The 25,053-nt window shown below is 37.1% G+C and overlaps 1 protein-coding gene across 3 annotated transcripts in view; it reads right to left on the reverse strand.

Annotated features, from left to right (window-relative positions):
- LOC121872707 (ATP-binding cassette sub-family B member 6-like) overlaps positions 1 to 25,053 on the reverse strand; it is a 57,219-nt gene that overhangs the window by 1,187 nt on the left and 30,979 nt on the right. For all 3 annotated transcript variants that reach the window (XM_042375712.1, XM_042375711.1, XM_042375710.1), the window contains exons 5-14: positions 11,558 to 11,750; positions 11,002 to 11,174; positions 9,501 to 9,631; positions 8,632 to 8,738; positions 7,105 to 7,280; positions 6,435 to 6,716; positions 4,367 to 4,498; positions 4,018 to 4,196; positions 2,295 to 2,409; positions 705 to 845 (exon numbers count right to left, since the gene is read on the reverse strand). In XM_042375712.1, the coding sequence (XP_042231646.1) occupies positions 705 to 845; positions 2,295 to 2,409; positions 4,018 to 4,196; positions 4,367 to 4,498; positions 6,435 to 6,716; positions 7,105 to 7,280; positions 8,632 to 8,738; positions 9,501 to 9,631; positions 11,002 to 11,174; positions 11,558 to 11,750 (1,629 nt within the window). The remainder of the gene's footprint in view (positions 1 to 704; positions 846 to 2,294; positions 2,410 to 4,017; positions 4,197 to 4,366; positions 4,499 to 6,434; positions 6,717 to 7,104; positions 7,281 to 8,631; positions 8,739 to 9,500; positions 9,632 to 11,001; positions 11,175 to 11,557; positions 11,751 to 25,053) is intronic.

Genomic DNA, 25,053 nt, shown 5'->3' on the forward strand with positions numbered 1-25,053 from the left:
GAAACAACTGAAAAAGCACAGTTTTGGTAAGACACCAAAATAATAGATTATATTGTTGAAGTTTTATCCCTCAATAATATTTACCTTTTAATTAAACTAAAATGCAACATACTCTTGTTGGCTGAAAACTAGAGTAATTTATATTCTTCTTTTACACTTAACAAATTACTGTATCATCATTAAACAGAAAACATAAAAAAATAAAAAAAAAATAATTATAGTCATGTAAAAAAAGGGGAGGGAAGAAGGTATATGAATATAAAACAATGAATGTATACGTAGTAAGAAAATACAAGTGTATCCGGTACCAAGACAGACATATAGAAGCAGTATGACATAAGGCAAGACTGTATAACCCACCTGATGTATAGAGGGATTTAATGAATAAGATAAACACTACACTCCTACTAAACTGGTCTACATGTGTGAACATCTCAGACAACTGGCATTTTTCTTCAAATAATTTTTTTCTAAATTCATACTACAGTACAGGTACTAAAACAGGATGTTTGCAATTTTTGGCTTTGACTGTAGTGTACCAGAAGCAATATAACTACAGTACTAAAAAATTAATGTCTGATTAAATCAATAATTTCTTATACCATGCAAGTAAATGAATAAAACAGAAATACTGTACATTGTAAAACAGTTCAAGTGAATGACAAAATAAAAAGAAATTTTAAAAATTAATTAATATCTTTCACCTGAATATTTCTTTCTGTCTGTGTGTCAAGAGCGCTGGTGGCTTCATCTAGCAAGATAAATGCTGGATTCTTGAGTAATGTGCGAGCGATGGCCACACGTTGTTTCTCTCCTCCACTCAGCTTCAGTCCCCTTTCACCCACCTACAAAAAATATTTTCAAATATCAATTCAATATCTATGAGAATACTAGATACAGTAGGCCGGGCCCTAAAGAATGGAAACAACGTACCGTAGCTGCAGCACATGAACAGTAGACTACAGATGCCCTCAGTCTATACTTTACATCAATGATCACACAAGAGACAATGGATAACATATCAATTCCTAGGAGGATTAAAACTGCAGGAGTGGAAGAAGAATTAAAAGATCTACCAATCACATACAAAATCCTCATGAGGAAAAAACAACCAAATAGAATTCAAAGGTCCAGTAGTACAGTCTAAGGTGCTACAAGAAACAGCATATACCATCTCAATCTTCAAGAAGGGTAGTCAGAATGCAGCAGAAAACTACTGACCTGTCTTAACTTCACCTATCTGCAAGGAAATTTTTAGTGATGGGCCTGACCGAGCCCAAAGACATCAAAGCATCACAGTATGCATTCATGGCAACTAAATTCTGTAGAATGTTGACAGACAGTAATGATCAAATTTTTCCCACCAATGCACAGTACAGGTATATGGATTTCTCTTAAGCTTTTGACAAATACTGTACAGTATTACCCCGCTTTACACGGTTTCACTTTGCCAGAACCAGACTTTCACTTTCCGCGGTGCATCTACTCATATACGCGAAGTATAATTTTTTTTATTTTTATTTAGCTCATAAAATTCATACAAATTACCCGGCCAGAATATAATTTACATTGCTGGAATTCTTACAATATGATGATCATTTTGAATATAAACATCATGGATTTTGCATTAGACATACAAATTTTAGATCTTATGTAATAATTTGGTTTACACAAAGCAAATATTTTATCCTTTGTGCAGAATATATGAAGTTTACATTCAAAATATTCCCTGACCTGCAAGGAATCCAGAAATGTCAATTATATTATCCTAACTTTAGTCTGAGGTATTATTTATTACTAAACGTTAAAATCTAGTGTTTCACCCAATCATTTCTCAGAGAGGTAGGAGCTAGTGAGCTGGGAAGAGGGGGGGGGGATTTGAGTCCATTATTTGAATGGACATTAACCTGGCGACTGTATTTCTCTTAAATATTAATTGTGTGAGCATACCATCATAAAATTTAGATGTTATTTTTACTACAACATAGGTATTGTGTCGGAAAAAGTGGAGTTTGGGGGTCGGGCCAGTCTCTATTGGAATTAATCCCATATGTTCTGTTGTTCACTTTACGCGGTTTTCACTTTCCGCGGTACCCTGTGGGTTCAATTGACCGCGTAAATCGGGTACTACTGTGTGTGTGTGTGTGTGTGTATATATATATATATATATATATATATATATATATATATATATATATATATATATATATATATATATATATATATATATATATATATATATATATATATAAATATATATATATATATTATATATATATATATATACTACTAACCTTCGTGTCATACTGCTCAGGGAATGTGATGATCTTGTCATGAATATCAGCATGCTTGGCTGCATCCTTCACTTCACTGTCAGTTGCAGTCACTCTCCCATAGTGAATGTTATAACTAAAAAATAAAACCATTATGATAGAGACCTTGTAATATCAAACTTACTGGGATGAAGACCAGCCTGACAAACTAAACATTACAAAAACTAGAGGTAGTTCTCTCCTTGACAATTCATTTTGTTTGAGTTATGAAAAGTTATTGATCTCAAGCCTCCCCATGCACATGTAACCAGTCAATATTCTGATATTTACATTTTCTAAAGATAAGACAATAATACTAATAAATCTAAATCCAGTATATTAACCTTATATTTTGCACCCCCCTTCCCTTCCCAGGCCAAAGCAAGAGTGTGTTGTGGTGATGGTGATTACTGAAACCTGGGTCAGACATACTTTGACTATTATTTCAGCTTTTCTGAGATACTGAGATGCTTCTTTTAAGAGCCACACAGAGGACCATCACTGGAAGCCAATGCTAGAGCACTATACTGTATGTCACAAAACCACAAATGAAATTAGGTCCTATATTATAGACAGTGATAGTCCATAAAGGGCAGTATAGATACAGCACAGTATGCTAAGCATACTGTACACTAAGCCTTCAGTATACAAGGAGCCACTGTGGCTTGCACTACACCCTACTGCCTTTACTTCCTCAACTGTAAAATTTTCCAAGTACTGCACCCATCCACAGCCAGGTAAAATCTGGGTACCCTAGGCAAAAACCAGCAACCCTTAGGACATGAGGGAAGCACTGTTTCCACTCAGTATCTGCATCCTAAACCACACAGAGTGAAATGTATAAACAGTGGTTGAGCCGAGATGATACAAGGATAATGTAATGATGGATCAAGCTTGTACAGTCTCATTCAAGATTCTTCGAACACTGCTGGAGACAGCTGGCAACTCAAGGCCGTTTGTTTACTATAGTACGTAGTAAAATATAATACAAAACAACAAAGCCCAAACATTAATTAAGCAACGGGGAACTAAGTAACCAATCACCGATAACCTTTTACATTGATTCATATTTTTTACTACGTTTTATAGTAAACAAACGACCTTGAGTTGCCAGCTGTCTCCAGCAGTGTTCGAAAAATCTTGAACGAGACAACAAAGTACTGGTACTAAGGTGAATGAGGATGCAGTTACAAGGCACCCAAGCAGGCAGTGTCCACACATAATGTGGGTCAGGTCACTACCTCGACCAATGAGAGGCTGTGGTGGGCTGCAACCTTAGGAGCTCCCCACATCATGCATTGCTCTTATGAGAAGTTATCATGTGGACTACCATACTCTAATCCCACACATTCAAGAATTTGAATTTTTTTTAAGATAAAATTATAAATACACATCCAAGAACCCAAAAGTGTTTGAAATAAGCTAAGTTAAACAAACCTGAAGTCCAGAATTTGAAAGATTACTTTACATACAATGTGCTTGAAAAGATAAGAATTACTGAAAATCTTGCAAACACAATATTCACTCCCAGTCATAGAAATGTGGTGAGAGAGAGATGATATATGTGTTGTGGTGCATTATAGTTGACTACACAACTCCTTCCAACCTGCCATCAAATCAATTTATCAAGATATCCTATTAAAGTGTAAAATACACCCAATTTTTTTTTCTTTCCTTCTTTAATAATAAAAAGCTATATACGTACAAAATAGTTTCATTAAAAAGAACCGTATCTTGGGGAACAACTCCAATGGCCTGTCGGAGGGATTTTTGCTTGTAATCTCTGATATCTAAACCATCGACCAAGATAGTGCCTCCAGGTACGTCATAGAAACGAAAAAGAAGACGCATTATTGTGCTCTTGCCACTACCAGTAGGGCCAACCTGTGGATTGATGAGGGTGATTAATATCTTAAATTATACTCAAAAGAGGCGGAAGGCAAACTGGTCAAAATACTGTACTGTATATGAAAAGAATATCTTCTGCATGAACACTAGCCAAACATCAAAACATGAAAGTATATGACACAAACAAATTAACAGTTTAAACTTACAACAGCTACTGTCTTTCCTGGTTCTACAATAAAGGAAATATTCTTCAAGATTGGTCTCTCAGGAGTATAATGGAAAGACACATCCTTAAACTCAATTATTCCCTGAGGCACCGGTAAAGTCTGGGCATCATCCTGAAAGAAGTATCTAGAATGAGAAAATTAATTCATATTCCCTCACCTCACCCCAATAAACTAATGGTGCAGTGGTATAAATTAAAACTAAAAAAATAAATATAAATAAATAAAAAACTGAATTTGAGAATTTCATTTTTTGGTCAAGGTGACGGGTCAAGTGATTTGCCAGATTTTTTCCTGCAGGACCCCTTTTGGGAGAGCTTGCCGTGTCTAGGTGGATGAATGCATTCTTTGGTAAGGACACTGCCCTAAATGGATTAGTGCTAAGACTGCACAAACAGCTACTTGACCACTGACTCAATGGTTAGTGAGGTTAAGACCTCACTTGTGATCCAGAAGCTACTTTAAAATGCATGTGAGACAAAGGGACACTTGGATGACTCCTTTGCTCAGTAGTGGAGTGTTTGTCTTACAAGCATACAGTCCCATGTTCTATTTCTGGCTGGAGTGTTGGAGTGTATTCCTCCTAGTTCCCAAACCATTGCACACTAAACAATAAGATGAGTGTATGATCAGGGGCACTTGCAAATGATAAAGCAACCCTTATTGAATAAGCACCCTGCCAACTAGATGCCCAATGCTAAGAATCAGATGAACACACTTGCATCATACCAGGAAGGTTGCACAATTAAAAAAAAAAAAAAAAAGCAATAATTGTTCCAATCAGTATTTTGGGCTTTGTTTATGTTAATCATATTTCCACTAGGGTATCTCCTTACCTTTGTGTAATTATTTGGTTACTGTGACATGTGACTTCCTCCCTTCATTTACTAGCCAGTCTGTACAAGTCACATGATGTAGCCATAAAGCCAAAATCTGAACCTCAAAATGCCAATTTATGACCAAGGGGAAGTCAAGTAACTTTGAAACTCTCCTTCCTACTATTGGTGTATTTCTTTCTCAGCAGAAAACTATGAACATGGATCTTCATACGCGATGCAGTACTGCATTATGATTGGGGGGTTTGAATTATATGAACCAGCAAAGAATTTTTATTGATGAATGTTCAAATCTCGTGCTTTTGAAAGCAACTGCCAGACTGTGGTTGAAATTCTGCCTTCACTAACCACAGACTGATTGAGGGAGCAGCTGTTAATGCAGCAGCACTGATTAACATAGGAAAGTGTTACAGCCCTAGAACACAAGCTCTGACTGCAAAGCCTTCAAAATCATATGTGCACTCCTGCCAGAAGAACCATCCAAGTTCCATTCATAGTGTTGATCTTGAATTTATCCCATGCACTTCTGATACTGTAGTGATGTGGAAAATATATGGTTTGTCAGGTCTGGTATAAGCTTCAAGCAACTAAATGTCTGCTTCAAATTATACATTTTAAATGTTGTTGTCACTCCCAGATCCATTGGTTGAATTAAAGAGGTGGTGTTAGGCAGCAAAAACATGGACTAAATATTAGGGTGTAGGTCATTAAAGTGTGTTAGGTGGCCTAGAGCATTATCAAGGAGTAAGGCCTTGAAAATGAGGTCACAAGCAAGGCAGTAATGCTCCACACAAACTAATCTTCAAAACGTTTTGCTGTTATCCAGACTTTTTTATTGCCTTGCAAGTGAGCAGGTAGGCCTGGTAGGGTAAGATGGTGAAGACCATTGAAAGCCCAGAGATTCTGGGAATGGTACCTGAGTATTGTAGAAAAGAAGATGGCACAAGATGTTTTCCCATGATGCACTATGTGAGGAAAAATGAAAAATGTAAGGCAAATAGTAGGTTGCATAAAAAAAAAATCTGGTTCTTGTGTAGTTGTCACCAATGAGGGAACCTGTACTGAGAATAAAGGCGAGTCTAAACTGCACACTAAAAAAAAAAAAAAAAAATATCGGGGGGATACACAGCTATGTCAAGAATGTGACTGATAAGTTCTATGATGAAAGACAGAAACGGTGTGAGTATATGGTAAGAAAGATATATTAAACCAACCTTATCAACAACTTCTTGCTTTTCATCAAGAAGGTCAAACATGTTCTCCATATCAATAAAGTTCTGCTGAATCATACGATAGTAAGTGCCAAACCAGTTGAGTGGAGTGTACAGCTGCATGATGTATGTTGCAAAAAGCACATAGTCACCCACTGTTAGACCTTTATGATAAGCAACCATCCATGCTGCCAGCAGGGACCCTGCCAACAGTCCTCCATTGATCACTAAGTTCTGAATTGTGTTAAGGAAGGATAATGATGCATTTGACTTCCATTCCTCAATCTGTAACAGAGAAAAATAAAGTCACAATACTTTTCAATGCTGTAATAAATAATGTTTTAGAAATGACAGTTGACTGAAATTTCAAGTTGCACATACAGTACATCCCCCCAAAAAGAAAAAAACAAGAACACTTTATCTGTGGTCTAGGATCTAAGAAATATACATACTGGAAATAAACTACACAACATTTACTAACTAATAACAACACTAAAAACTATAAATTCAGGACAAAACAGTACAGCACAGGGAAGATATCTGAACACTTCGTGTTCATTGCTCCATTCTCTGGCACACACACTCCTAGATATAGAAGCAACTGACTTCCATCATTCTATTTGGGGACTTTTGGTTTATGATACAGGCAGGAGAGCAGCACACAACATTCTACCTGATAGTTTAATACAGATTCCCTGTATCGGTTGACTTCATAATCCTCAGCACCATAATACTTCACAGTTTCAAAATTGAGAAGAGAATCTACACCTCTTGATCGCTGTTCGTTGTCAGCAAGATTCATGCGTCGACGATATTTTGTCCTCCACTCCGTCATGACTATTGTGATAGCTGAAATATACAACATTGTCAAATGGAAGAGTAAACTGTATCAAATTAAGACTAAAGAATATGGTCAAATACTAGTAATATATTTTGGTGTTTATACATGCAGTGAAGTAGATTATAAATGTAAAAACAATCTGAGCATTTAATTTACAGCCTGAAGGACTTGACCAAGAGCTTGGACACTGTGATGGAAGATGGGGTGTTACCTAAGTGACCCATCATCCCACAATATAATTCCTACCACACTATGCAGTTGTAGGCAGAGGATATCATGTATGGATGCTTTTGGTAGGTGTTATGAAACTTGGTCAAGGATACAGACATTCTCCCCTCCTACCCAGAATGCATTACAGTACTGTACATGTTTCTGCTACTGTTTGAATTTGTTCATGTTCATGGAAAAAGTTTGTGAGCAACTTCTTTAATTTATCAAAAAATATTCAGATCCAGTGCACTATCTGAAAATTTCCCAGCAAAGTGAAAAAGTCTATCGAGTCAAGTTTCATCTTGTAGTAATCCAAGACAGAAGCATACTACCCTTAGTACTGAGGAGAAAATACACATAATTTGGAACAATGAAAAAGAATACTGTTAAATGTAAAGTAGAATAACATAATATGAAGCATAGACAGAGACGATAATAACAACCCTTATCAGCATCAAAATTAGATATGGGGCACATAGAGTACCACTCCTGCCTCTGGCCCCAGAAGCAGAAGGAGGTTGCCAGATGCCACACTCATCATGGATGTACAGGTACTGCACTAATTTTGATGGAGTACACTGTACAAAACTGCATAATGCTTCATATCCTTAATTTCATTTTTTATTACACTTAAATAAACAGACATGGGTCAAAATTTTCTTTGTTATGACCTTCATTGTCCAATGTTAAGTCAAGAGGAAACCAAAGTAGCTGATGAAAACCTGTGATGTTTGGTAAGGTCACACTGGATAACACCCTTCTTACACCCAGCCTTGGGACTGAACCAAAGAAAAATTGATGAGAAGGAGGCATGTTACTGCTGTACCACCAACACCAACTTAGAACGTACACTGGACATCAAAAATTACAATATAGGTGAGATCCAGCTCTCTGTTTAAAGGAGGGATGGTGTGGTAATGTGAAGAGGGTTGTTATGGTAGTGTCATCTGGCAATCTCCCTCTGTTCCATAATTTTTTTATGGAAAATTCATACTAATAGAATAGTTTAGTTGCCATAAGCTTTGAATAAAACAGGTTGTACTTTAAAGCTTATCAAAAGCACAATTACATACACAAGCAGATAACTATTTACACTATCTGTATACAATCACATAAAATATCTGACAATCCAAAATTTTCTGAACATACCTAAATAGGCAGCCATGGTTGCAAAGACAATAAGACCAAACCAGTAGTTGAAGACTGCCGTGAAGTAAACAACAGCCACAAGGATGTCTATCACTGTTGGCAGGATGCTGTAAAATTTATAATCATTTACAAAACAAAGAAGAAAGCATTGTACAGTACTGTACTATGATAAGATGAACTTAAAAATATCTTTCATAGGATTATCTTCTTTCCTGTATGCTGCATACAAGTAGATGACACTGCTGTTTCTATGATATGCTTAAATTCTAGTTCTTTGCATCTGTTTGTCATAACCTTTTCTTGCAAAACAGTATACTATACTGTACTGTATCCTATACAAGATTTTAATAATCCTACTCTAATCATCATGAGTGCTAACTTTTGATTTGGTCAAAGTATAGAATAAAAACAAGCACCTTAAGACTTAGGATAAGCATGCAATTCTTGAGTGCAGGGATACTCATGAGAAATTGCTGCTAGTAATGGCAGAGTCTGGTGGAGTCTGGCTGTGCAATCATTATTCATTGACTTTTTTTATGCAGTACCTTTACTGTATTTCCTAAATCAGGTATATTTTGTGGAAGTACAGTACTTGAAAACTTAGTCTTCAGTCACCCTCTTCCTCCCAAATTAATTCAAATTAGCATCACTTCACTACAAAAAAGTGAGTCCAGCAGGCACAGTGGCCTCCACCACTTTTACTTTCTCAACTATAAAGTTAAGTGGACTGAGGTACCTTAGGGGTAAACTAACAGCAACACACTTGAGAAAAACTAAACTTTTTATTCTCAGTATTGACTTTAATTAAGCCATCAACCTTAAAACTATAGTACAAATAGCTGTCAACTGATAAACTTGTTTAAACTTGCCTAAAAACAATATATGAAAGTAGAGTGTTAATTGAGTTAGTGCCACGGTCCATCACACGTAGCACTTCCCCAGTTTTCCGTCCCAGGTGCCATCTTAGAGAAAGGTTGTGCAGGTGGGAGAATAGTTGCACCTATTGATAAAAATTAATTTTATTGGGGAGCAACCTTTGCTCTTTTTATGTATAAGTTCATGAGATAAGTCAACATTTAATCTAAAGACCAAAAACATTTTAATATAACACAGCACCAGATGATATTTAACATACTCTCTCCTTTATATGAAACTTAAAAGTGTACGAATTAGTGAAAGCCATTTATGATAAGAGATGTAGAAAAAATATACAGGGTGATTCAACAAAGAGTACATTAAATTGGAGGATGAAATCCTTGGATAATTCTAAACCACAATGTCTCTATGGTAAAATGTCAGATTCTGCATGTGCCCAATTGTTCGTGACAGGTGCGAGCAAATTAAACATAGTCCAGGCATTCTGGAACGAGTCAGACAATCAATGATACGACGTGTACAGGCCTGCATTGAGGCAGAAGGGGGCAACTTTTAACATTTCCTTTAGGTTGTAACAAAGAGGGGCCACACTGTAGAGATCTGTGAATAAATGATTACAAAAACCTATGGGGATTTCACTTCAAATTCGCTCTCATTAATACATCTTAAATGTATTGTAACATGGAAACTATGCAGAAACTGACATTTTACCATTGAGACATTGTGGTTTAGAATTATCCAAGGATTCCATCCTCCAATTTAATGTAATATTTGCTGAATCACCCTGTATACATTCCTACTCTATTCTCCTGACATAAGAAATACATAGATTTACATACTCATTCATGCAAATATTATCAAAGCTCAACAAAAGATACAGATAAAGTACAGTCAGCCAAAGATGCACTGACCCCACCCTGGGTCTCGTGATCGCAATTTTACCTGGTAATACTTGGTATAGGAAGGCTGTATGTAAAGGTGATTGGTGGATCTGTTTTCGGCTGTATCACTGTCAGGATTATTATTAAACAAACCAAAGGTAGAATTTTTATAATAATAAACTATTCATTGTTATTTAAGGTCATGAGAAGTTTCCAAATGTTCGTATATTTGTTTAAATTATGAAGAAAATTTGATGGGAGAATCTTGTGGGCAGCTGTGGTTATAGTCGAGTTGCCAATTCATTAATATAATTTTCTTCATTATTTAAGGAAATATACAAAAATTTGGAAAGTTCTCATGACCTTAAATAATACTGAATAGTTTATTATTATAAAAATATTACCTTTCATTTGTTTAATAATTATCCTGACAGTGATAAAGCCGAAAACAGATCCACCAATCACAATCACCTTTACATACAGCCTTCCTTTACCAAGTATTGCCAGGTAAAATTGCAATCACGAGACCCAGGGTGGGGTCGGTGCATCTTTGGCTGACTGTGCATACTGTATTTAGACACTGTATATACAATGATATTTCCCAAAGACTCACTTGAACCTCCCTGCTAGTGTACTGCTGCACTGATATCCATAACAGTGACCGCAGGTTGTTGAGGAAACCCATCCCTCCCGTGCCTCCTCCCTGCAGGAACTTCAAGCCAACATAGATGAGAACATATTGCCAACAGAATTCTGGAGTTCCACCACTGCCTCCAAGTCCATCAACTGAAATAAATAAATAAGGAAGAATTTTCATTTTAAAAAGTCAGATTTTTAACCAAAGTGTCTTAGTTCTTTACTTCGACCATTAAGTGAAAAATGAGAAAAATTCTGAACTATGTAAATTAATCTTCAAGCAAAGTACCTTCATAGTATAAATACTATTCATCACTTTATTTCATGAACTAAATTCTACACTAAGAGGCTAAAAATATAAAAATGAAGATATGATAAAAGTTACAGATATGGTTGGAGAGGTGGCTGCTGTGGTATCATCCACTGTTATATTCATAGGCATTATAATACAGTGTAGACAGTTCTGCCAAGCAAACAAGTAAGCCCTGTATATTACCAGCCACCTGCATCATTATGTGACCATGATATCTTACCAATCAATTTATAGAATAGTGGAACATAAACATTTGTCACTCTGCCAGCAAGAAGTAGTACGAAGCACATGATGACAGCCAACTGCAACAACACATTCTTCTTGGGCCACATGAAGGGCAACAAAATTCGCAGTTTTTTCCAAGTGTTGCGCCATGTTGACCCCTGACTGTTGTTTTGGCTCTGTGACTGATCCTGAAACAGAACAAAGATGCATTTTTGTTTATGTTTATAATAATAGTTTGACAAACTTGAGGTTTTAAAAACATGGAAAAGATAAATATCTCTTAACATAATACATAGAACACTAATTGGTAATTTTTTCACTCTTGTAAGCCTTCTCCAGCTATACTATTTGTTGTTATTGACATCTCACTGCTTCACATGGGTGTAAAGTCGATTAACCTTTGATATTTGATGATAATTATAAAAAATCACTCCTCAGAGACCTCTCAGGGAAAGTATATTAAAGAATTTTCTGTACTGTATTGGGTGAACATCAGGTATTCCTGTACAGATATTCATATTTAATTGATGAATATATGGTAAAGTAAAGGGCCAAAAGTTTTATTGATGTACTCTGTATATTGCTGCATGGTTCTTTGTTGAGACAGTCAAGAATGAATTATGTTAGGGTAGAGCAATGGATGGCAGTAGAATGATGGGGCAGAAGCCATTATGGGAGGGAGGTTTGCATGAGGATGGTTTATTTGGGGGTTCTTTATTGAATTTTAGGTTGGGTATATGATTATGTGTCCCAGAGTGATTCAAGATTTCAGTAAGGATGTTTATGGATATTTGGTCCCAGGTTAATTAAATATATGCTGAAAATGTTGTCTCGTTCTCTTTCAGTGAATCATTTTAAAGTTTAATGGCCGTGTAACTTGTGTAGTGAGAGAAGAGATGGGATCAGTTGTTTTGTTTGAATGTCTAATATTTTATGTTTATTTAGGTGTTAGACTTGAAGAATATGGATGAATACCGGTAGTAATTTACAGTATTAAAGTTATTCTTTTGTTATTTGGAATGGAATCATCTACCTCTGGTGTATGGGAGGGTTTATCTAACGTCTGTATGTTGGTGATGGTTCTCTGTTGCTAGTCTTATGGCTTTGGATGTCTATAAAGATTTGCCAGGGTGGCAAAATAATTAATACAGATAAATGTTTAAAGGCGATGATGCTTAATGTATCGGTTAATTAGGTAAGAATAACTGTAACTGGAGATAACATCAATGACTGCCTTGATCTCACATGATTCTTGTTCCATTGAGCATGTGGAAGTTCATGCAACAAATCACAGATACAAAAGACAGTGACTGTGTCTAACATGCAAATAGCACCCTTATCGGAACAAGGTCTGACAGTAATACAGGTGAGGTAAACCCACCGGTAACTTGTTGAAAGACCGATAAGTAATAAATAGACTTCCTAGTCAAATAATGACAAATAATTTTCATCAGAATAAATATCTGACCGAGGTACTGTAAATGTAGAGCTGAGGTTGAAGAATTAAAACACTTACATACTACAGGTTGTACCTCTCTAGTCCGGCATTCTGTGGTCTGGAAACTCCCGTGGTCCGGAAGATTTTAGTTTGTCCAATAGGTAGATAGGCAGCTTTTTTTTTCTTTTTTTTTTTACTTATCTGAATTATTATTATTATTACAGGAGTATTAAATTTTTGCCCCTCAGGCCCCAATGTGGGTCAGTGACCTATGCCCGGGTGGGCTAATCCCCTAAAAAAAAAACAACAAAGCCGCGGGAAATTAAGGTTTGTTTACATCCGGCAGTTCGGCTGCTCTCTCTCTCTCTGCTTGTCTATACAGAGTACAACATTTAACCCTTCAATATATATGAGCAGTAAATAAGTGTTGCTTTCATATTCTTATGTAGAGTAATGACGATATGTTTTCACATGTGCGCACTTACATACGCGCAGTCTCACTTTTTTTTACCATTAATGGTTAGCTACTTATATTGTTCCATTTATTAACATTAAATAACATTACAGGTACTTCAAACAACCATATTAATTTTTTTACATTAATTTTACTACAGCTAAAATCAGGGTCTTATTTTCTTCAGTTTTATATGTAGAACCAATGAGTCACTGGTTTTGTAAGCTTTAACATAAACAATGCCGGCAGCCGTCTCGTCTCCTCTAATATTCCACGTATTATTAATAAATTGTATTGTTAATTTTGCACACACAAACATTAATTCAATAAAAAGAAATTCAGAAACATTAATTAAAATATATATGAACAGTAAATAAGTGTTGCTTTCATATTCTTATGTAAAGTAATGACAATATGTTTTCACGTGTGCGCATGCGCACTTACATACGCGATCTCTCTTTTTTTCTTTACCATTATCGTTAGCTACTTCTATTGTTCCATTTATTTCCATTTATTAACATTAAATAACATTACTTAAAACAACCATATTAATTTTACTACAGCTACAGCCAAGGTCTTATTTTCTTCAGTTTTATATGTAGAACCAGTCAGTCACTGGTTTCGTAATCAACGAAAACAATGCTGTGTCATTTCCTCGTGTGTTTTAATATTCTACGTATTATTAATAAATTGTATTGCTCATTTTGCACACATAAACATTAATTCAATAAAAAGACATTCAGTAATAAACAATAATGAATCTTTTGTACACAAGAGAAATGACGCTGTTTACACGATTATGCCCGTCGTCTGCAAGTTGGCGGGCCGTTAAAACCCGTCGAAATTCAAGTTTCCGCCGTCAAAATTTTTATTCATTTATTTTTTTGTGTGTTCCAATAAAATACGTTAAGAATTAAAAACTCGCGAAATTTGAGAAGCTACTATACGACATTTAACCCTTCAATATGTCTTTAAAGAGACCATGATGCAGAGAAAGTGGTGCTAGTGCTTCCAAGCATAAGCACAAGTCACTATCTATCTAGGAAAAGGGTGAATTTCCATGGTCCGGCACCGGTCAGGTCCCGAGGTTGCCGGACTAGAGAGGTACAACCTGTACTACATATCATGGATGTTTATAATGGAATTTTCAGGAAGAGGTTATAAGCTGGAGAAAACAGCAAAGATGTGCAGTACAATGTGTTCACATATCAGGTGAACACATTGTACCGCACATCTTTTATAGAGGGATTTATATCCAAGAAAACACTGATAACATTTCAAAATGCTTAATAATCTTTAACAAAGATACTGTATACACTGTACAGTATATGTAACATGTGTAAGTGTCCTATCAACAGTAGTATAGCACCTGACAACCTTCATCTGAAAATTAAGTACAAGGTACTAATTTATTCTTCAAAGCCCAATAGTCGTTAGCTTTAAGCTTCATCTCAGAATAAAGTAAAAGAACTGCACGACAGTTTTAAAGACTGTCTTTTTTTTTCTCCTACAAAAGTTATTCTGGTCAAAGCAGATTTTCTTATGTGTAGAAGGTGAGTTTGGTATATCAAAATAAAAAACAAAAATGACCATAAAAATACAGCACATACAGACAACAATCCAGACCTGACACTGCAAACACCTCCACGTTAGTTTCTGCTGTGACCAACAAGCTAAGAGGTGAATTTAAGAGAAGGTAGTAAGTAGGAAGGATTCTAATTAGTTGAAAATAAGATCAATAAAGTAAAAACAAAATATATACAGGTATATATAATGAAAGTTCACTAAGATATGTATAGACACAGACAACCATATTCAAGGATGCAAAGATGGATATTAGCCAACATTAATATAAGTGTGAGAAGCAAGATGGTCTCTGGATGCAGGAGGAAGGAACAAATCAGGAGAGTGGGAAGTGACATGCTTTAAAGCAGGAAAAAATCACACACACAGAACTAAATGAAAGATGTGTCAAGAAGGGAATGAATCCAGGTCTCATTATATATTAAAGATATAATGCGACAATAAGACGTGAAAGACTGATAAAAAGTGTGGAAAATTCAAAGGAGGCTGGTAGTAAAGAGGGAGAAGACCAAGAAGAAAAGAAAATAGGGTGAAGAGCACACTAGAATGGAGATGAATAGACGTCTAGAAGCAACATTGTGTACGATTGACCACAGAACTTATCTTTGGGTAATTCTTGTGGATGGATGGGCTGGTGATGGGTGATGCTCCCTTATGTGAAGCAACAGGGGTAATGAATTTACTTTTTTAAGGTAAACTATGTTATGCTCATTCACTTTTGTCCTTAATGGAAAATGGATGCTATGAGGTAAATATACAGATGAACTTTCAAATGGTTGTAAGTGACATCATTTTATACCCCAGAAAATATTCCCCGGTCACCTAAAGAATCACCACCCCAGCATAATTTACCTATAGAATAACCTCCATAACACTACTTAGGGGGGGATGAGGTTAGGTTACCCGGTAGGTTAAGTTAAGTTAAGTTAAGTTAAGTTAAGTTAGGTCAGCATAAGGGTGGTTAATCTTTAAGTGAAATAAGCTGGGGTGGAGATTCTTCAGGTCACCCACTTTCCCTAAAAACACCAGAAATTCGCAAAAGACACCAAAACTAACATCACAAGTGCACTGCTATTCTCGCCTTACCCAGGTACAGTACAATACCCTCACTCATCCACAGTTACCAGGAAGAACATCAGTGACTGAACCTCTCAGAATCCATGCCCCATGTGGATCACCTAACCAGCTAGAAGATTACGCAGAATTTTAACAGGCAGGTAAAACAACAGGGACAACAGAGCTCTATGGCTGAAGTGCAGTACATACCCCATCGAGATTTTAATAATAGAATATGTGAATCTGGAATTTAGTACAGGATAAAATTTTGATAAGAAAGTGCTACAGAAGAAACTAAGAAAAAAAAAGGGATATCAAGGAAAGGCGGTGTTGACTTGATGTAGACATACCATGCCATAAGTACGTGGATCATAGCTCCTGCCCCTTCCACGACCTCCTCCCCTCATTTTCGCCTCAACAGTTTATGATCCCGTCACAAACTCAACCTTTCAACGGAATTCCAGTTTCATTTGTAGGACCATCATAGTCATGCTTAATTTGAAACACAATTAATGTTTGTTTTTTCACTGAAAGAGAGAAAAACAACTATGCATAATACCTACTAGACATATCCCCCACTGTTGACCTAAAACCAAATACCTGTAGTACAGTACGTAGTGTATATCACTTCCCAGAGAATATCAATTAGGGTTACTGATCTTAGTAATGTATTGGAGTATTATAAGTGAACTTAAACCCACATACTGTATACTGTACAGTAAATATACAGTACTGTATCCCTAAACTAATGAGACAAACTAATACAAACAACAAAATATTTTGTATTTCAAGATCATTTTTTATACTCAATTAGGTAATGTATCTTGGGGCTGACTACAGTTTATTTTTTGTTACTGACTTCAGTTATACATATGTCTGATAATACAGTGGTCCCTCGGTTAACAAACAAAATTCGTTCCAGAGTCGTTCGTTATACGAATCTATTATTTCAATGGGATATTGGGTAATTGGTTCCAACTCACAGAAAAAGTACATACAAAGTACAATACTGTATACCGGTAATAAAATTAACAAAACATTAAATATAAACTAAATACAGTACTGTACTGTACAGTATGGTATACTGTACAATAATAAATAAAAAACAATAGAATACGTATTGTATTTTAACTTACTTTGAGGTGTGTATGTCGCATTACCGGCAACTTTGTTTACATATCAAACAGCTGATTGTAGAGGCAGTCGATGATGACATGCCATATTCTTTACAGAGTGCATTGGTTCTAATGCCTTCTTCATGTTTCATAATAATTTCTGTACTGTATATTATCAATATGTTAACTAAATTTCAGAATGACCAATAATTTTAATATAAAAAATGCAGAAATATTCAAGAGACCAACTTTCTTGATATTTACTTCACTGGAAACGAATGTAAACATATGACCAATTACTGTATTTGCGGACTAGCCGATCAGCTGATGCGCACAACAAAACGTGTTTGTCGTAAGGATTTCGTTAATCAAAATTTTGTTCGTTAATCGAACTGAAATCCTTATGGGAGCTAATTCGTTATCCGAAATTTCGTTAATCGAACAGTTCGTTAACCGAGGGACCACTATATTTTCTTGCTAATTTGGATTAAAATAATCCAAAAAACGAGGTGAACCAGTGTGTCCAGTTAATTTACCTACATTACAGTACTAACTTATTTTAAAACCTGATGATTTAAGTTTATTACACTACTGTACTGTTCCATAATATAAAGGCACTTTTGTTATAAATATCGGTAAACAATGTTTACAAGCTTAAAAGTGTTTTTTATTGATTATTTGGAAATGGCAATTCTTTTTTTCCTTATTTCTCATAAAAAAATAAAAAAAATTTTATACTGTATTACTAAAACTAAATACAATACTGTACTACAGGTATACTTCAAACAAGTGAAAACTTTAACTAAAAAAATAGGGGTAACAGAGTTGGTAAGAATATTGACAGTACGAACTAATCACAATACCTATGTGGTGCCCTGCTGTTCAGTATAGTCATTAGAACAAGAAATTAAAGGTTATTGAAATTTTAACTTTTTGACCGCAAATCCTTAATAACCATGTTGAGGACTACCTGTACACGTAAAGATTTTGTGCAAATTTAATTTTACAGCCCAAAGTGCAAGGCTACTGTATCCCCTGGGTGTTTTTTGGTCGAAAAATTCTTTCTCTCGGAATTGGAAATTAATTCAAGTACAGTACGGTATTTACTTTTCTACATAAAGCATAAGACAAACACACCAAATATTGCCTTAGGAAAATCATAGGTGCCAGATTATTAGCATTCTCCAGGCTCAATCCCAATGTTAAATTACTATTACTCTATGTAATAAGATTAAAGGTATGCAGTATCCAGATGAGGTAATCCAGTGCCCACATCTGGGTACAGTTCACATCCATAACACTGCATGACAAGGACAAACTGTATTCTAAATAAATGATAAAAACTACCTTCTTCTGTAAGTGATCGTCTAGTACAATTGTAAGACACACCACAGAAATTTACTTTAGGGAATACAGTACAGTACTGTAACAAGTTGTATGTGTCATAAAGCAATCAACACATTACAACATGCTACTCAACAAACTATCAAAATCATGTGTGGCCTCAATTCATTAATCCGAAATATGTTTTATCCTTTAAAATGTGGACTAGTAAAGTACTACAGCAAATAATTTACAGGGAAGAAATCTGATCTTGGATAAAATTTCAACATTACATAAATTAAAGTTTCTTTGCTGTGAAATACTAAAAAATGACTGATAAACTAAAAAACTTGTGATAATGAGTTTTATCATGAGGTACAGTAAGTGTAGGGGCGGATTAACTGAACTTAAGGCCACAGGCTAAATTAATTCTGAAGCCACTTTTAAAGAAATTTGTATTAAAGATACTGTACAAACACTTGTACTGTACACCGTACATTGGCACAATTTACAAGTACTTCCTAGCCCCCATTAGTCCCTGTTCACCTAGCAGTAAAGTAGGTACCTGTTGTACGCCGAAAGTTGCGAATTCGTATTCAGGGAGTTGTTGGAGCTTCCAATAACTTGATGACATAAACCACTGACTCTTCAGGCTTCTACGCCCTTAACTCATGAGACATAAAGGCAAGCATGAACTTAGCATGCTTCCCTGTTGGGCGCTGTAAACGCTTCTGCGCTTCACCTTACACATGGATGTAGGGGAGTGCCCAATAAAAAAATAAAAAAATAAAAAAAATAAATAAAAAAAAACTACTGTGCTGTACAGTACGGAGGCCAATTGAGAAATAAACAAATGAGCACCATAACAGTGTATTTTTCCATTTGCACACTGACTGTGGCCTCTCCAGAAATGGGCCCATGGCTTCAGCCTCAAGTACCTCATTGATAATTAATCTACCACTGGGTGAGAGGTTATAGTTGTGTGTCATCACAACATTGCTGTATACACCATATAATACTGTACCTTTATTTTCAAATTCTGGCACAACTGTCTGGCTCTTTTTCACCAGTTTGCTTACCAGCTGGTTAGTGGGATGGTTGGTGGAGGATTACTGAGGCACTAAGCATGCACTGGCACACTTGGTGCCCTCTAAACCTTATTACTGATTCTATCTTGTCCTTGAATCCATACAGAGGCAGAAGACCCACAGATCTGAATTCTTCTGGGAACACCTGTGCAGCTGCCTCGTCCGCCGATGCCGATTCACCAACGAGTAATATCTTTCAGGTTCAAATGCTTCCTGAAACTGTTGAGCCAACCTGTAGTGGCTTTAAAATTCTTCTCAGAGCTGGTGGATGCTTCGCCCTGAGGAACCTCAGATTTAAACTGGTCATTAAGACTCTGTGCCTTCTCCCTGAGCACGTTGCCATCGATGGGGACACGTTTCTGGTTCATATCCTCTACCCAGATGGTTAATGCCTTCTCCACCTTCACTAGGGTTATGTCTCTAACCTGGCTAGTCACCTTAGCACTAAATGAGGCACTTGTAGACACGTTTCACGAATTTCCCTCTCCCAAATCTTGATGGACCTCACACTTGATTCGTTCAGCCCGCACCTCTGTGCCACAGCAGCAATCGACATGCCACCTTTTATTAAGTCTAAAACGGCCACTTTTTCTTCCAGGGTCATCACAGAGTGTTGTTTCTTTGCTGGAGGACAAGAGGCAGAGGTTGGCTTGTGTTTGGGCATTATGAACGAGTATAAGAGAGGTTTAAGCGCACTAAATTGACACACACGAGAGGCAGCTGTTACTCCGACGATACACGTGCGGCAACTGAGAGACAGAGGTGGCCAGGTAGGGTGGCTGGGTGGTGCGTTTGGCGGGCTATCGTTTGGCAGGCTTGCGACCCATTTTGAAAGTTTTGAGCTTGAAATTTTAACCCAATTTTAATCCACGTACAGTTGAAACCGCGTAAGTTGTGAGTCTACTGTACTATACAGTACAGTATATATATTTATTTGAAAGTTTTAGCTGTTTTAAGCAAACCTGAAAACTAATCCTATCTAACTAAGAGAATTATTCAGCCCAGCCCACACCGATAGTGTTTATTATCATTTTTGGATACAGTATTTGTTTGATTCTTACTCTCTTTATCACTGTCTTCCCAGTTAGTTTTATTTCCCATTTTCTATTTGCCAGCCAGCAGAATACTGTACCTCCCCCACAGGGAATATCAAAAGGGGGGGGTCCAAGAAGTTGTGGGTAGGGGAACAAGCCGAGCGCAGCGAGTCCACCCAGCTGGGCAATTTGAGGCCATTTTGAAGCCATGCACACTTGATATTAGGAGATATTTTAAAGTCAATAGTAAATACTTTTTACTATACAAAACTGCCTGAGTACAATACTGCATTAAAGAAAAAGTATTGGAATTTTCTGGTGAAGAGGGGGGGGGGGGCCAGACCCCCAGGACCCCCCTTGCCCAGGTCTTATTCCTTATCATGCTCTTATTTTTAAACCTTTGCTTTCTCAACAATGACTGCATTGCAAGACATTCACATTCAGCTTGTGCAATTGCAACAAGAACTGAAGAATAATTCTTGCCTCATGCATCCACCAACTTGCCAAACTTACTTTAAATTTATCCAATTTATACAGTACAGTATACTGCACTTGTATCAAATGATACAACTCTACAGTTAATGGTACTAAAGTAGCCTATACAGACAATACAAATATATATATTTTTTTAAACACTAGTGATAAAAATTACAAACAAAATATTTCAACTACATCCTGTTCACCTAAAAAAACAATATTTTTTTACTGTATACTGTCTTGTGTATGTTAATTAACTTAAAACAAAAGTATATACAGCATACAGTAAATATAATGTACTACAATGCCATCATACCCAGTTCAGTTTTAATAACTCAAATGTAATGATTTTGAAAACCCAGACGAAGAGAAAACATGTACAGTATGTTTATGGCTGTGCCTGATTAAATAAGAATCCACAGAAGTTTACTTAGCCCAGAGTTGTCAACAAATAAGCTGGGAACCAGATACTGTATACAATACCTAAAGTACATAACAGTATCAGTTTACACACAGCCAGTACATTTGTTCTTCCCACCTCAATCATTTCCACATAGAGTATTCATTTTACTTGAATTAACTACAGCAATGCACAAACACTAGACCTACAAAAACAATAAAATAAGAATATTCTTTCCATTCCTTTTTATAATTATCTACTGTACTGTACTGTACTCTATATAAAAAAATAATAAAAATGTAGTAGCTGGCAACTCATAATTTGTGACAAGTTACATAAATGTTCCATAACCTGACCACTAGTATATTGTACAGCATCTGCCAGTGAGAGTCTCTTTTACTTCACACAGTACACTCTACGGTACTGTTGAAGAATTTTATACAGAGACGAACCAAATTCAATAGTAGTATACTTGAGAACACTACTTTCCAACAATTATAATTTTTTTTCATTATATGAGAAAAATACAACATAAAATCTGTGTATTTGTTGTTTCAGACATAGTATAGCAATAATAATACTGTATAATCATAAATTGTTTGGGATATAGCTCATAATGTACAGTAGTTCAAGGATTACTCCAGCAAGAAAAATGTTGTGTTGTGTAGTGTAGGTGTAGTGTGTTGTGTAGGTGTAGTGTGTTGTGTAGGTGTAGTGTGTTGTGTAGGTGTAGTGTGTTGTGTAGGTGTAGTGTGTTGTGTAGGTGTAGTGTGTTGTGTGTTGTGTAGGTGTAGTGTGTTGTGTAGGTGTAGTGTGTTGTGTAGGTGTAGTGTGTTGTGTAGGTGTAGTGTGTTGTGTAGGTGTAGTGTGTTGTGTAGGTGTAGTGTGTTGTGTAGGTGTAGTGTGTTGTGTAGGTGTAGTGTGTTGTGTAGGTGTAGTGTGTTGTGTAGGTGTAGTGTGTTGTGTAGGTGTAGTGTGTTGTGTAGGTGTAGTGTGTTGTGTAGGTGTAGTGTGTTGTGTTGTGTGGGTGTGGTGTGTTGTGTGTTGTGTGGGTATAGTGTGTTGTGTGGGTGTGAGTGTGTTGTGTGGGTGTGTGGTGTTGTGTAGGTGTGGTGTGTTGTGTGTTGTGTGGGTGTGGTGTGTTGTGTGTGGGTGTGGTGTGTTGTGTAGGTGTGGTGGGTTGTGTGGGTGTAGTGTGTTGTGTAGGTGTGATGTGTTGTGTGGGTGTGTGGTGTGTTGTGTGGGTGTGGTGTGTTGTGTAGGTGTGGTGTGTTGTGTAGGTGTAGTGTGTTGTGTAGGTGTAGTGTGTTGTGTGGATGTAGTGTGTTTGTAGGTGTAGTGTGTTGTGTGGGTGTGGTGTGTTGTGTAGGTGTGGTGTGTTGTGTGGTGTGTTGTGTAGGTGTGGTGTGTTGTGTGGGTGTGGTGTGTTGTGTGGGTGTGGTGTGTTGTGTGTGTTGTGTAGGTGTGGTGTGTTGTGTAGGTGTGGTGTGTTGTGTGGGTGTGGTGTGTTGTGTGGGTGTGGTGTGTGTTGTGTGTTGTGTGGGTGTGGTGTGTGTGTGGGTGTAGTGGGTTGTGTAGGTGTAGTGGGTTGTGTAGGTGTGTGGAGTTGTGTAGGTGTAGTGTGTTGTGTAGGTGTAGTGTGTTGTGTAGGTGTGGTGTGTGTTGTGTAGGTGTAGTGTGTTGTGTGTGTTTGTGTAGGTGTAGTGTGTTGTGTAGGTGTGTAGTGGGTTGTGTAGGTGTAGTGGGTTGTGTAGGTGTAGTGGGTTGTGTAGGTGTGGTGGGTTGTAGGTGTGGTGTGTTGTGTAGGTGTAGTGTGTTGTGTAGGTGTAGTGTGTTGTGTAGGTGTAGTGTGTTGTGTAGGTGTAGTGTGTTGTGTAGGTGTAGTGTGTTGTGTAGGTGTAGTGTGTTGTGTAGGTGTAGTGTGTTGTGTAGGTGTAGTGTGTTGTGTAGGTGTAGTGTGTTGTGTAGGTGTAGTGTGTTGTGTAGGTGTAGTGTGTTGTGTAGGTGTAATGTGTTGTGTAGGTGTAGTGTGTTGTGTAGGTGTAGTGTGTTGTGTAGGTGTAGTGTGTTGTGTAGGTGTAGTGTGTTGTGTAGGTGTAGTGTGTTGTGTAGGTGTAGTGTGTTGTGTAGGTGTGGTGTGTTGTGTGGGTGTGGTGTGTTGTGTGGGTGTAGTGTGTTGTTGTTGTGGGTGTAGTGTGTTGTGTGGGTGTATTAGTATTGTTGTGTAGGTGTAATGTGTTGTGTAGGTGTAGTGTGTTGTGTGGGGTGTGTGTGTTGTGTAGGTGTAATGTGTTGTGTAGGTGTAATGTATTTATGTAGGTGTATGTGTTGTGTGGGGTATAATATGTTGTGTGTAAGTGTAATAATGTTGTGTAGGTGTTGTTATATTATTTATGTAGGTGTAATATGTTGTGTAGGTGTAATGTGTTGTGTAGGTGTAATGTGTTGTGTAGGTGTAATGTGTTGTGTAGGTGTAATATGTGTTGTGTAGAGTGTAATGCATTGTGTGATGTAATGCATTGTGTGGGTATGGTGTGTAGGTGTGTGTGTTGTGTAGGTGTAGTGTGTTTGTGTGGGTGTAATGTGTTGTGTGGGTGTAATGTGTTGTGTGGGTGTGGTGTGTTGTGTAGGTGTAATGTGTTGTGTGGGTGTAGTGTGTTGTGTAGGTGTAGTGTGTTGTGTAGGTGTAGTGTGTTGTGTAGGTGTATTGTGTTGTGTAGGTGTAGTGTGTTGTGTAGGTGTAGTGTGTTGTGTAGGTGTAGTGTGTTGTGTAGGTGTAGTGTGTTGTGTAGGTGTAGTGTGTTGTGTAGGTGTAGTGTGTTGTGTAGGTGTAGTGTGTTGTGTAGGTGTAGTGTGTTGTGTAGGTGTAGTGTGTTGTGTAGGTGTAATGTGTTGTGTAGGTGTAATGTGTTGTGTAGGTGTAATGTGTTGTGTAGGTGTAATGTGTTGTGTAGGTGTAATGTGTTGTGTAGGTGTGAGTGTGTTGTGTAGGTGTAACATGTTGTGTAGGTGTAATGTGTTGTGTAGGTGTAATGTGTGTGTAGGTGTGGTGTGTTGTGTGTTGTGTAGGTGTAGTGTGTTGTGTAGGTGTAGTGTGTTGTGTAGGTGTAGTGTGTTGTGTAGGTGTAGTGTGTTGTGTAGGTGTAGTGTGTTGTGTAGGTGTAGTGTGTTGTGTAGGTGTAGTGTGTTGTGTAGGTGTAGTGTGTTGTGTAGGTGTAATGTGTTGTGTAGGTGTAATGTGTTGTGTAGGTGTAATGTGTTGTGTAGGTGTAATGTGTTGTGTAGGTGTAATGTGTTGTGTAGGTGTATAATGTGTTGTGTGGGTGTAATGTGTTGTGTAGGTGTAATGTGCTGTGTAGGTGTAATGTGTTGTGTGGGTGTGGTGTGTTGTGTAGGTGGTGTGTTGTGTGGGTGTGTGTGTTGTGTGGGTGTGTGTGTTGTGTAGGTGTGTGTGTTGTGTAGGTGTGTGTGTTGTGTAGGTGTAATGTGTTGTGTAGGTGTGTGTTTTGTGTAGGTGTGTGT

The sequence above is a fragment of the Homarus americanus genome, unplaced genomic scaffold (assembly GCF_018991925.1).
Source record: "Homarus americanus isolate GMGI-L3 unplaced genomic scaffold, GMGI_Hamer_2.0 scaffold39155, whole genome shotgun sequence".
Classification (NCBI taxonomy): Eukaryota; Metazoa; Arthropoda; class Malacostraca; order Decapoda; family Nephropidae; genus Homarus; species Homarus americanus.